Source organism: Epinephelus moara, chromosome 20, assembly GCF_006386435.1.
Source record: "Epinephelus moara isolate mb chromosome 20, YSFRI_EMoa_1.0, whole genome shotgun sequence".
NCBI lineage: Eukaryota > Metazoa > Chordata > Actinopteri > Perciformes > Serranidae > Epinephelus > Epinephelus moara.
In genome coordinates this window covers 36,714,299-36,728,494 of record NC_065525.1, presented here as the reverse complement: position 1 = coordinate 36,728,494, position 14,196 = coordinate 36,714,299, and the positions used below count along the sequence as shown (strand labels likewise).

General features: G+C 40.3%; 2 protein-coding genes across 3 annotated transcripts in view; one reads left to right on the top strand and one right to left on the bottom strand.

The window, feature by feature from the left end:
- The window catches only part of LOC126408061 (transcription intermediary factor 1-alpha-like), a 39,372-nt gene extending 26,873 nt beyond the window's left edge, over positions 1 to 12,499 (bottom strand). For both annotated transcript variants that reach the window (XM_050073419.1, XM_050073420.1), the window contains exon 1: positions 10,869 to 12,499. The gene's annotated coding sequence lies outside the window, so the exon portion shown is untranslated. The remainder of the gene's footprint in view (positions 1 to 10,868) is intronic.
- LOC126408067 (aldo-keto reductase family 1 member D1-like) lies at positions 1,161 to 10,182 on the top strand. The gene is made up of 9 exons (XM_050073426.1): positions 1,161 to 1,318; positions 1,550 to 1,717; positions 1,805 to 1,921; positions 5,171 to 5,248; positions 7,375 to 7,497; positions 7,897 to 8,006; positions 9,107 to 9,272; positions 9,604 to 9,686; positions 9,831 to 10,182. The coding sequence occupies exons 1-9, from the start codon at positions 1,226 to 1,228 to the stop codon at positions 9,871 to 9,873; spliced, it is 981 nt and encodes a 326-aa protein (XP_049929383.1). The 5' UTR covers positions 1,161 to 1,225; the 3' UTR covers positions 9,874 to 10,182.
- Positions 12,500 to 14,196: the final 1,697 nt, after the last annotated feature.

Here is a 14,196-nt window from a genome sequence, read left to right as displayed (position 1 = left end):
TTGTGTTTTACTGGGGAAGTTTTTGTCTGCTTGAGGTCATTTCTATCTTTTTTGGTCATTTTGTGTCACTTTGTAGTTGTTTTGTCGCTCTTTGTGGTTGTTTTGAGTCTTTTTGTAGTCACTGTGTGTCTCCTTGTGGTTGTTTTGTGTCTTTTTGTTGTCATGTGGTAATTTTTTGTTTTAGTGGGGTAGATTTTTGCAGTTTCTTTGCATCTCTTTGTGGTTGTTTTTGTGTCTCTTTGTGGTAATTTAGATTCTCCTCCTGGTTGGTGAGTGTTAATTTGAGTGACATTTTGTAAATGAAGGCCAGGGGGCCCCCTGACATGTTGGGCCCCTGGGCCTGTGCTCAGTAGGCCTGTTCAATAATTCATCCATGGTGTGACATGGGACAAACAAGTGACACAGTTGACGTATAGAGACACAAGATGTAAGACACAGATGTATTGATTTGAGTATTGTACTGATTTTGTGTTGTTTCTGTTAGTGGGAGCGTTGTTAATGTTTGTGTGCATTTATGAAAGTGTGTTTAATGAGTGTGTCCTATATTTATAAATGAAAAACAGTATGTGTGCAGGAATGTGCAGATATGTGCAAGGAGATGGAAGAGAACAAGAAAACATAAAATAAATGTCAGTTATAATAATTATTATAGTATTATTATAGTTCAACTACACTACATAAATAAATAACAATAATTAGAAAAAAAGAAAAATTATAGAAAACAATGAATCAATTAAGGAGTTCGGTGTAGCCTGAAAAGGAGGCGTCCAGGAAGAGCTAATGGAGGTCATGTTTTTTTAATGTGTAATGCAATAATGCTGCACTATCACATCCATTGTGATCATCACTCAGTTTGTTAAAGTAACTTATCTTTTGTTCATAAAATCATTAAATTAGATTATTTTGGTACAGATTTCAATTATGCACAGCCTATTTAAACTGCTATAATAACAACAATAACAGCGTGACCACATAGTTGTTATCACAGCATGTTCAGACGCTGGATAATATTTACATAAGATTATGAGCAGAGGGTAAACATTACAGTTTACTATTGCAATTAACACTTTGTCTTCATTATTTTCTCTCATGTGAGGAAAACACCTGCGAGACAGCACAATGTGCCTCAAGTCCATCATTATGGTCATGGTTCAAGGTTCATGGTCTTTCACAGATAAACAGCCAGGCTGTAGAGAGCTTTAGTTAATCAGATATTTTCACACACATGAATCTGACAGCAGAAAGCCACAGAATCCCTCTCAGTGATGGGAACCATATTCCATTGCTGGGATTGGGCACCTATGGGGATCCTCGAACGGTGAGAAGAATTACATCTGTGTGTTTGTTGATTAGTATGCGAGCTCAGCTTGTTTATGACTGCTTCACCTTTACAATGTAGGAGTGCAGTGCGGTGACTGAATAAATATTAACAGCATAATGTGAGCGTTTATTGACCATTTGAACAGGAATGCATGTTAGCACAAACTGCAGCATGACATAGTCTACACCAGGTTAAATAATATTTACATTTTCTGTGGTTTTACGACAGACACCCAAAGGCACGGCATACGAATGTGTCAAGCTGGCCATAGATGTGGGTTACAGGCACTTTGATGGGGCATTGGTGTATTTCAATGAGCACGAAGTGGGTCGAGCCATTCGAGAGAAGATTGCTGATGGAACCGTTCAAAGAAAGGACATCTTTTACTGCGGAAAGGTAATACGTCCTGTCAAATATCAGGCATTTTATATGTCTTAATTTCATGTGATTGTTTTCTGATTTGTTCTCTGTTATCTTCCTCAGCTCTGGAATACTTTCCATCCGCCAGAGCTGGTGCGACCGGCCTTGGAGAGGACACTGAAAGCCTTAAAACTAGACTATGTGGATCTCTACATCGTTGAGCTTCCTATGGCCTTCAAGGTTTCTAAACGCAGTACACAAATAGATTGCAGTTCACTTATTAGCCAGCCACTGAGTGCCTGAACTTTGACCAAAGATATGGCATATTGGTTGTGTTTAGTTAGGATAATGCTGTCATTGATTTATCCTGTCAAGCAGGATGTTTTGAAGTTCGAAGATACTTCAGTTTCAGGAAAAAGTCCTGATTGAAAACTATTTGAAATAAAAGAAAGAATTAGAAAGGATAGCAACACAAACCTAGAAACACATCTGTATGTTGTTTCACAATCTAACAGACAGTTTTTTATTTTTTAACTTAAAGCTCCAGTTGGTAACTTCTATGTAAATAAACTTTTTTCATATTTGCTGAATTTGTCACCACATCCTGACAGTAGTACATTAAGACAGATACTCTGTTGAAAAAAATCATGTTCCTCTGCCTTCTTCTAGTAGTCCTAAAGGCATTTGCAAGAATCTATCAAGCCTGAATTGAAATAACCAATCAGAGCTGAGGAGTCTCTCTGGCCAGCGGGCGGTTCTCATTTTACTGCTAAACAGTACACTAAAATATGTTTCTAGAACAGCTGCATGAGAGACCCCCCGACTCTGATTGGTTGTTTTCGTTCAGGCTTGATAGATTCATGCAAATGCCATTTGGAAGCACCATTTATCAGCGATAAGTTTTATTCTTAGATTGTATGACTTGCTACAATACAGAGAGAAATATATTTCAGTGTAATGTTGAAGAGGTTGTGAGGTATGTGTTATCCTGTATATTTTGACCTCTGTGAATGGTAATATTGGTCCTTTGCGACTACCATACATATGTGACAAATGAAAAGGAAGTGAAGCTTTTATTGTGAAAATGCTGACTTTGAGAAAATAAACAAAGACTGCAGAGCAACACAGTTGTTTTACCGTTTGCTCGTTTGTTTGTTGGCATTGCTACTAAGCCAATCAACATGTATAGCAGTCTCTTGTCGTCAGTAATGTGGTTATTTAGAGAAGTGAAAGATGGCCACTACACCATTAGAGGCAGTCGAAGGGGGTAGGGACTTTTTATTTATTATTATTATTATTTATTTATTTATTTATCTATTTTTTACAGATTATCTGTCTCGACTACTGTCAGGATACAGTGACAGTTTTTATCAACTATGAAAATGTTACCATCTATAACTTTAAATGCACTACATATGACACCAAGACAATATTATTGAACAGTTATATTTATGCATGGTAGCTAACCGCATAACATATTTACTTTTACAGTAATGGCGGAGGTGTGGGGTGGCAGGGGGTGGCTGTGGGCACCTCACACTGAATCCTGGCCACCCTATTGGCCACCCTGGCCCAGTGTTGCCAACTTAGCGATTTTGTCGCTATATTTAGCGACTTTTCAGACCCCTCTAGCAACTCTTTTTCAAAAAACGACTAGCGACAAATCTAGTGACTTTTTCTGATGTTACTGGAGACTCTGTTGTGAGAGCACGTATCGTTTCTATTCTTTTCAACGAGCAGCAGATGCTGCCGTGGGCTCCTCCCTCGCCCCAAAGCACTCAAAGGCGGCCCAGTCCTCCCTCCCAGCTGCAGTCAGAGCAGGAGATGTTAACCCCTCCACGTCCAGACTGCAAGTGAATCGCACATGCGCGGAACCGCCGCTGGCTGATCCCGACCTGGTTTACAGTCAGGGCGGGATGTCAATGTAAAATTTTCTTTGTCTAATATAAATCACTGAAAGAAGGTTCATTTGTAGTTCTAAACATATTCATAATATTTTTTACTCAGTTTTTGTCTCTCCCACGACGTTATTCCTCTCTCCTACAGCGTCCATTACAATTACATGCATATGGACAATTATGCGCACACATCCTGTGTTTTGGATATTTGGCGTGAAGGCGCGACCAGACAAAGACGGTACCACCGTTAAACAAAAAGAAGAGAAGACAAAGACGGTGGATAACATAGTAATCCAGTATCGGTGGACCAGAGCACACCCATAGGCCAGTCACCACTGAGTGCCGGCGGGGCTGTCCAAATGCGACCGAACAACAGATAATAACAGGTAAGCTATACAGTAGCCCTTAACCATATGGGTCCGAACAACGCATAGTGCGTCCAAATTCACACCTGTTCTTCTCTATGGATTTTCTCCGCGACCGTTCATCATAGCGAGAAGCCACGCATATCACGTGAAACAGCGGAACCGTAGCTTTCCGACAAGCACTTGTCAGTAGTCCAATGTTCACAGCGAAAAAAAAATGACAAAGTTACACTAAAATTATGTATAACAAAGCTTTCATACAGCTTTGCGCACACATTACTGTTGGATGGATTACTCGCGAATGCAGGCTCGCACAGAAATGCCACACATATCCCATGAAAGCGCAGGACCAGAGCTTTCCAGTGATACCACACACATCATTGTGCTGTCATCCCATCATGCTATAAATCCAGATCAATTGTCTACAAAATAAAAACCTGACGAATTTCTTTACAATCCATTATACAGATCTTGTTATCAGTCACTTCATATAGTGAGGAATATCGTATCTTACCACGTCTTAGGCTTGCGTGTGTTTCTCCCTGTCTATCCACATTTGCTGCTTTCAAGATGCAAATATCTCCATATTGTCCAGTTGACAAGACCAGCACACTTCCCCTTTGCGCACCCAGACAACTGAGGCCTAATTATGTATACGTGACAGGGCAGTAGTCACCATATACATTGAGGGGGGACATCTCCAAGTCCTCTCAGCATAGTACGCAGTACAGTTGTCTGTATATTGTGCTACATTTGTATAGTGTAAGCATCTTTGTTACTTTACTTGCAGGAATAAGAAAAAAAGTTAGATACACTGAATATTATTTGACCTTTTCCACCATTACCTGCATTCCAAATATTGTGGAGGTGTGTGGTTTAGGTGCCCTAAATACCCCTATATTTTCTAGTGAGACATTGCCACCAAAATGATCACATAACCATCCTGGCCAGCCCACAGAAAATTTTCTGGCTCCGCCACTGGGTTCCAGAAAAGATTAGTCAGCAAGGGGTATGTTTGGTTAAGAGTGGGTAATTGATATCATTTAGCCATGTTTACATAACTTACAGTACATGAAAGTGTCTTTGTCATAGTCAGATATTTGTATGAGTTGTGAAAGGAGCCAACCTCACTTCTTCACTTTGTACAGTATTTGTACAGTATATACATGACCAATATTTAAGTCATAAGTGTTAATGCAAATTATTAATTTCTGTTTAAATTTTAGCCCGGAAATGAATACTATCCAAAAGACAAGAATGGAAAACACATCTACCACCACACAGACCTCTGTGCAACATGGGAGGTGAGTCCTGTTGAGTTCCCGGTGGATGGCCCTGCTATTTAATGACTTTGTATGACTTTGCCCTTCTCCTTCTTGTTTTCTATAGTGTCCGGATATGGTATTTTCATGATTTCCAGGTACTGGAAAATGTTTTGTTTTAAAATGTGTCTGAATAATCCCATGAGGGATGGGCTGCCTTGGGGCAGCCAGACACGAAAATAAAAATTTCATTCATTCATTCATTCATTCATGACGTGTTGTTTTCTCACTTAATGTATTCAGTCATGTTTTTTAAGTAGAACCATGGAGACATCAAAACATTCATAAACTAAATGTACGTATATTTATGTGAGTATAAAGTCAGCACTATGAAATACACATAGGCTACACTAAACTAGCAGTAACAAGAGAGTGAAAAAATAGAGCAATAGAGTTGAATCTGTGTCACTGTTTAGACTCAGACTTCACAAACTAAAAACCACAGCCTTCAAAGCAGTAGAATGAATTGCATGGATCTTGTATTGGATTGCATTAGATTTAACTAGAAGTGTCTAATAACATGTCAATTAGGCTTGGGCAGCATCAAGGTATTACAGTCTACTGCGGTATTTAGAAATCCTGAAGGTATGATTTTCAGTAACGTAAAAAATATGGATGCTCCTCTTTCTGATAAAGTGATACGGAGATGCTGTGTTGAGGCGATGTGTTGTAGTACACAGCACCCACCACCAGAGGTCAGTCTCTACTGGTGGAAAAGACAGTTGAGCTGAGAAAGATGGTGACTGTGAGAGGTGGGGATAACGTTACAAGACTAGTAATTGAGAAAAATGCCTCTGCTCCTGTTTGGGAGTATTGCCACATATAACTTTTTTGGAGAATTCTTCCAACTACAAAAGCAGTTAATTAGCCGCATGATTATGTTTAACACATCATCTCCGTTCAGCCCACTGATTCGTTAACTGAGTTCAATAAGATAATTTTCATCTGCTAGCTTTTGAGCTATCAGCACACTAAGATGCCTAACGTGTTAACCACCACATTATTGCAATTGCTAACCACACACTAAATATTTTAACTTACACATAGTAATGTTAGCTTCAGCAAACGCTACGATAACGTTACAAGGTTAACGTTACTCCTCTTATATGTAATATTTGTCAAATGTAGACAGGTATGCGAGTAGCTAACGTCACTAAGATTTTTTTTTTTTAATACTTTGATACTTATCTGTAAAGTTTCCCTTGAATTATGGAAGCTAACTTTGTTAGCGGCAATTTAGCACGGCAAGCTGGGTGCAGTGTACAGTCAGGTTGCCTGTGTAGGCTGGCTTTCGTAGTGTCCTCTGGCTCCCTCAGTCAGATCCACCCCTTGCTCCTCCACAGCTCCATCCTCGCGTCCAAATTTGCATGGAATTTTCAGAAATCCAGGATGGCAGTGGCCAAAATGCCAAACTAAAGGCTTCAAAACGGCAGTCTACAAACTAATGGGAGACTTCACAGTGGCTACGTCCATTATTTTCACAGTCTATGGTCGCTATCCGCTGCTGCAACAAGTGTCATTGGGTCCTCAAGAAAGAAGGGCGCTTACTTCCTTTCTATTGATTATTCTATGGGCCATAAGTATTCAAACCCAGCAAGTCTTGCCTAAGTGGACGAATTGTGGTATTTTTTTTTTTAAAGATTTACTCTAATGCTGTATACTGTATGCCCTGGTGAAATGTCAGGAAGGTATAAAGGTATGAAAAAACAGACAATGCCCAGGCCTAATGTCATGTTAGTGTCATGTCATTTAATTCAGCTGTGCTACATTGAATTGTTTGTCCCTTCTCCAACAGAATCTGTTATTTTCTCTGTGCACTGTAGTGAATGTCTTCCAAGAAAATATGACAGTGCTAACATAAAAATTATGATACAAGAGAAGTCACTTTGGCATTTGATATTCCTTCATTCTTGAAAGTTGCTGCCAGAACATTCTCTGCTGCAGCATCACAAACCATCAAGGACGGTGTCATAAAGAGCCAAGCTCTGTTTGTTCAAGGATCTGTGTTTTTCCCTCTTCACTGTGTTTTTCTCTCCACTCTCTCAGTCAGTCTGTAAAGATAATCACTATCAGTCTTTGAGAGGATGTAAATCTTTTCTTCTCAACAGGCTTTAGAGGCTTGCAAAGACGCAGGGCTAGTTAAGTCTCTGGGAGTCTCTAACTTCAACCGCAGGCAGCTGGAACTACTTCTCAACAAACCTGGACTCAAGCACAGACCTGTATCCAACCAGGTGACCCCAACTTGTCCTTTTAGACCCTAACTGACATCAGAGATAGCATAGTGTATGTAGTACGGTTGTATATAATATACAGCAGGCTATTAACAAGAATTCAGCACTTAGCTTCTCACACATTAGGGCTTAGTTCTTCCATGTAAATGCAAAGTTTTAGCATATCTATGTATCCTTTATAGGGTATGTTTTACAGTCAACAGACTTGCATCCAATTCCTCATCAAAAATACTCTAGACTATCCCAGAAGACATCTTTCTTTAGCTTTAATGGTTTTGAAAAGAGTGAGCCTTTCCTATCTATTCCCATCCAATTTGATTCTGGCGACTAAGAGTAGAGGGAGATCACTTTGGCCCAGTTTTCTCTTATATTATTTATTTTCTTCTCACTTTCCCGTAGGTTGAATGCCATCCATATTTCACACAGCCCAAGCTTCTGGAGTACTGTCGTCAGAATGACATTGTGATTGTTGGCTACTGCCCAATTGGCTCCTCCAGAGATGTGTCCTGGTATGTAGGTTTTAAGAGATGTGCACTTTTCACTGACAGCTGGTATTTTGTAATGTTTTGTTCCCCCTGGTATTGTATTGACGGAAGGTTGAAAAACGCTCAGAGAAAAGCATTTTTAGATTTCTCAGTAAAATCTCTGTGACACTAAAAGCAAAGGAAATACTGGTGATTCATTGTGTGAATAGACAAAATCTGCAATCAAAGTAACATAAAGTGTAACTTCAGTCATGGAAAGAGCTAGATCATTATACACTGGCAATGTTCAAAATTATTGTCATTGTCATGAGCCTGGGTTTTTGTTATACTCTGTTATCCTATGGACTTTGTTTTGGAGTTTTCTGTTTGTGTTCCTTGTTATTCATCCATGTTTAATTTGATTCCTGTTTTATTTTGTAGATTCTCTCCTCATGTGTCATGTCTGGTTTTACTTCCTGTCTTTGTGGGTTTTCCCACCTGTTTTCTGTCACACCTGCCTCGTTAGTCCCTCCCTGTTCCAAGAGTCTTCCCATCACACCTGATCTGTATTAGTATTGGTTTGATCCAACTAGTGTACACAGAAAACTAATCACAAGAATGAGACACAGCTAGAGAAGGAGGACACGGGCAAAAGGAGGGGAATGGGGATTGGCTAACAACAAGGGTGTGGACAAGGCTATTCAAGAGAAGGCTGAGACGCATGTGCAATCCCCCCGTGTTTGACCCCGTGTCTCAGCCTTCTCTTGAATAGCCTTGGGTGTGGAGGGGAACACTAAGGTGGAGCAAACAAGACCAATGCAGAACAGGTGTGAGGGGAAGCCTTTGGGAACAGGGAAGGACTAACGAGACAGGTGTGACAGAAAACAGGCGGGAAAACACACAAAGACAGGAAGTAAAACGAGACATGACATGAGGAGAGAATCTACAAAATAAAACAGGAAGCAGATTAAACATGAATGAATAACATGAAACAAGGAACACAAACTGAAAACTCCAAAACAAAGTCCATAGGATCATGGCAATTATCTTTACCAAACCCTCATTAGTTGGGATACTAGATATAAAAACTCTGCTAAAAGTCTCTATCCTGTCACCATCTGTGTGCTCCTCTGTCTGTGGTGTAGGGTGAATGTGAAATGTCCTCCCCTGCTGGAAGACGAGGTGCTTGTATCCATCGGGAGAAAGTACAACAAGAGCTCCGCCCAGGTAGCTCTGCGCTTCAACGCTCAGAGAGGAGTCGTCGTGATCCCCAAGAGCTTCAGCCCCGAGAGGATCAAACACAACTTCCAGGTGGTTAACAAAAATGCTCTGAAAAAATTACCTTTAATGAATTTTCAAAAATATTCTGGTATTCACCATATAATATACAAATTACAAAACCACACTCCCCTTTCCCAGTCCCCTGGTCTATCCTACTCATCCTCCTAATCCATCCAACCACCCAGTCCTACCCCAACAGGCTACACCTGTCTACAACTGACTAGAACAATAACATCAAAATATCATGGCTATGGTGTGCATATGATGATGCTCTTGTCACAAAGACAAGTTATGGTGACATATTCCCTGTTTTTACAGTATTCATAAATTCAAAGTGACAACAAATCATATTTTGTTCCAGATATTTGATTTTTCACTCACTGAGGAAGAAATGAAAGCCATCGAGGCGCTGAACAAAAATATTCGCTTTGTGGAGCTGCTTATGTAAGTATAATCTATAATGTTATATATAATCACAAGTGAGTTAAACCTAACACTGTACTTTAGATTTTTCTAAAAGACTAATAAGTCCTCATCATTAAGCTCAGAGCAATAAAAACTCTTTTTTTTTGTGTTGTCTCAACACAGGTGGAGTGACCATCCAGAGTACCCCTTTCATGATGAATATTAATGTTTTGACTGATTCTTTTCAGCTTCTTTATTTTACCAATGAAGTTTGCACTGGTATGTTTTCAAACTAAACACTAGAGGGCTCCAGCTAACAGAAAATGAAAAGCTCAAATAAATGAATGGCATTAAAAAGAACAACATAGTACAGCTCAGATGGATGATGACAAAGTGGTTCAGTTATTGCATGTGAGTTTCACAATAGACTCGTGTGCAGCTTGTGTGATATCTGAAGAGAGTTTATTGTTACTTACACCTGATTTGAAATGAATTGATGCACCTACTGCTGATAAATAAAGTTTGCTTTCAAATATGTTGCTTCTCAAGATATCCATCCAGGTTTGTCTTTTGAACATGTTTCAAATACATCAGCCTCTCGTGGCCATGTGATCGCTGTACATAAGTATAAGTATGAAGATTGCAGTAACTAAAAAACAACCAAAGCTGACCAAAGTCCTGTACCTTGTTCAAGGTCAGGCAACAGAAACGGCTGCATTACAGCAAACACCACTAATATAGAACAGGTAGTTATGTAAGTCCAAGAGCCAAACAAACACACATGGCCTTTTAGGAGGACATACAAATTTCAGCTGTGGGGGATCTCTAAAATAAAGAACAGCTCTAGTTGTAACAAAGTCAAATATATGAACATTCATTAATAAACACAAGGATGAAGTCAAATTTTTCGGTGAATGTATTAAAAAGCACTACCCCTGAGGTAAGAAATAAACAAATCAGGTTAGATCTGCTGGCCACTGTAATCATTTACTAGATGTAGTTACCGCAACACACACCGCCGCCATACGCCGCGCGTCAAACCGCCCGCCTCCGTTATATTCTATGAACAAACCCACACCGGCGCCGCGCCGCTCTGCTTCAGCCCACTGCTCTATTTCCAACGCGGCCGGCGCTGCGAGAAAAGCCTTTTATGTACGTCTCGGCCGCCGTAGTATCAACTCAAATTGCAAATTTTTAATAAGACGATTTTGATAAACTCACCCGTGAAATCCAATTTGTTGTCTCAAAGTTTTTCCTCTTCTTCTTCTGTTACTAGCAGTTGGCAACCGTTGGCAACTAGTGTAGGTACAGCCACCTAGCGGGCTGGGGTGGGAAATACCCCAGCTCAGTGGCCTAGTGGTAGAGTGTCCGCCCTGTGACTGGGATGTCGTGGACTCGATCCCTGGCCGGGTCATACCAAAGCCTATAAAACTGGGACCCATTGCCTCCCTGCTTGGCACTCAGAATCAGGGGTTGGAATTGGGGGGTTAGATCACCACATGATTCCTGGGCACGGCACCGCTGCTGTTCATCGCTCCCTCAGGGGATGGGTCAAATGTGGAGAACAAATTTCATACACTCAGTCAGTGGAACTATAATCTTTAATACACTTTAGCGTCGACGGTGCCGCTGCACACCGCTGCCAATGTGTGTTGGGGGGCAACACTTGACGGCCACAGCGCCGCGCCGGCGGCAGTGTGTGTTGCACTTAATTCTTACAGAAGCAATGGGCAATTTTTGCCTATTGCGGGTTTAGTTGTGGCACTGATTTCGCATGTGATAGTAAGATGTAACCACATACTTAAACCATGGGTTTGAGTATATACATATACATACACCTAAGTATGTTGCTGAAAGACGTCTTCATGTTAACCTACCAGAGGGGTGAATATTATCTGTTCTATTAAAAATCTATAGCACATAATCCTCTCAGAACACCTCATATTAAAAACAGACTGATATACTGTATGCTTGAGAATTAAAATGACCATCAAAAATAGGAATAATTTTGCCAAGGGGTTGTTGTCCTGAGAACAACATTTTGTACGATAGCCCTTGGACAACAACTGCCTCGGTCAAAGTGGCCACGCCTTTAATTATGCAGAACTTAAAGCCTTAACAACATTTAAACAGGATTGTTATAAAAACAAAATCAGCCCCCACCGTACAGTTGTCATGAATGATGAAATAAGCCATAGAGACCAAAACTGTTTTTTGAACCAGGCTGTAAACATGTTTATTTTAGCTGTGGCCTGTCGATGAATTGCTGTTTTTAGCACTTCACATTGGCTTCACCTGTCCGCCCTGTAGGTTGCAGCTTGGCTAACAGTTAGCCCGCCAGAAAGCTAGCTGCTTAGTATTAACTCCTTAATCATAACAGAATACAGTTATGTTAAGGTTCATCCCTGCTCATTTTAGAAATGCCACTACAAGAAAATATGTTCTTTGTTTGTATTGTCAAAGGGACAGTGAGTCATGGATGTTTGTTTCTGGCTGCCAGAGTTAGTGGACTAGCTGTTTCCATAGTGGCAAAATATTACCAGTTAATCTTAAAAGCATATATTTTAATGTCTGTAGTACCAGAGTGGTGTAAACCAAAATAAAACTTTCAGGTTGGGTCTCATCTTGTAATTTGCGCCTCTGTACACAGCTGTTTTGTATATACAGTATTTTGCAGGATGTGAGCAGCAGGTCTCTCTTCGATGACATCACAAACGTTGATTGGCTGAGGCAGTTGTTGTTCCAGGGCTATCATACAAAACGTTGTTCTCAGGACAACGACCACTTCGCAAAATCAGGAAGTGCTTCATTGACCTGTATTATGCTTTCTTGGAGACACTGCAGTAAAAAAGGACATATGTGATACTTATTAGTTTTTTAGTAAATGATTTCACATATCAGAACACATTTTGATAAACAACAGTAAAGCAGAATCAGCCCAGTCACCAGAAGAAAACAAACCACAGAAACGTTACATTTGTATGTATCATATGGTACACATCATATAAGCGTTTCTACGGTGACGTAGTTCTAATTACATGTATAACTTCACTTTTGGTAGACGGCGTGACACCTAGGCAAGACGGCTGCCAAGCTGCGAACCACTGTTTGGCATCAAAAAACAACACAGCTGAGACATTGGCAGCATGTCCGGCAGGGATTCTGGCACCAAAGCCAGGAATATTAGCCAAACCGTGATCTTTTCCAAACCATAACCACGTGGTTTCTATGTCTAAACATATTCACTTATTAAGCAGCATTGTTGAAACATGAAGTTTCGACATATCCACTACATGATAATAATAATGTTTGCTACCCATGGTTTGCAAAAATGTACAATGCCAACATTTATTCTGGGGATCAGGATGAGCAAAATACATTTATAGCTGGAACGTTTTTGTGTATTGTTAATTAAATGTGATCATTTTCGTTGTGCATCTGCCGGTATTCCCCTTTAAAAGCATGACACAACAGCTTCAAACTGTCCGTCAGACTCGGGTAAAATCTGAGCTCTCTCTGTCTTGTTTGGTCACGGAGGGTATATGAGTTTGATCAGTCACAGTGTTGACTCACACTGTGTATTCTTTATGTACACACCTATCACCTACTTCAACCGTCATGGCCAGTTTTTATTCTTGGCTGTCTGTCAAAGACCAAGTTTCCCCTACAATGTGAAAGGAAGGAGCCGTCAGCAGCATTTTATGAATCTGGGTATTTTGTTATTAGTAATGTCTGATAAGATCTGTTTCAAGAAACTTTTACTTTTTAGGACACCATTTGCTGGACAAGGCCCCTCTTTGAGAAAGGTTTGAGTAAATAGGCTATTTGTGTATGCCACAGTTGATCATTTGATTTTGCAGAAACCTAAAAGTGAAGGCAAGAGTGGAGGTGGAGACTGTTAATCTGGAAATCCATCCATCAGTGCATCCAAATGCAGTATAACATGAAGTCTGATTTTTCCAAACTGAGCTCAAGTGACACAAATCTGGTCAAATATTAATCATTAACGAGCTCTGTGAAAGAACCCCCCCCCGTAATGTCTAAATCTTGTTGACTAAACTTTAACTTCTCATGCCAGGAGAACTTGAACTAGATGCTTTCACACATTAATTTAACCGGCACAACTGAGTTTGATCTGAAGAGACAGGATGGACCCTTCAGAGAAGGCAGACTACAATCTGATCAGTGACCTGTGGCAGTACAGTTAAAGAACAGCAGGAAGCTGCAGAGAATGAAGAAATACACTTCATTATTAAACCCCCTCCTGGTGCTTTGTCTTCCTTTGTCTTCTTTTGTCCACCATGGTCATTTACTGAATAACTGAATAATAAAAGCTGAAAGGATGTTTTTGAACCTGCTTTGTACCTATCCACCACAGTAGTTGTATTTTTTAATCAGAGCTGAACCAGTATTTTCGGTAACACTTCATAAGACAGCCCACGTTTTAGAGTGTACCTCTCGCCCACTTTCCCGGGAATTAGCGTATAACTCCTTGGGAACTTACATGTACTTTCCCGGGAGTTAGAGCATAATTCCTCCAGGTCACTTA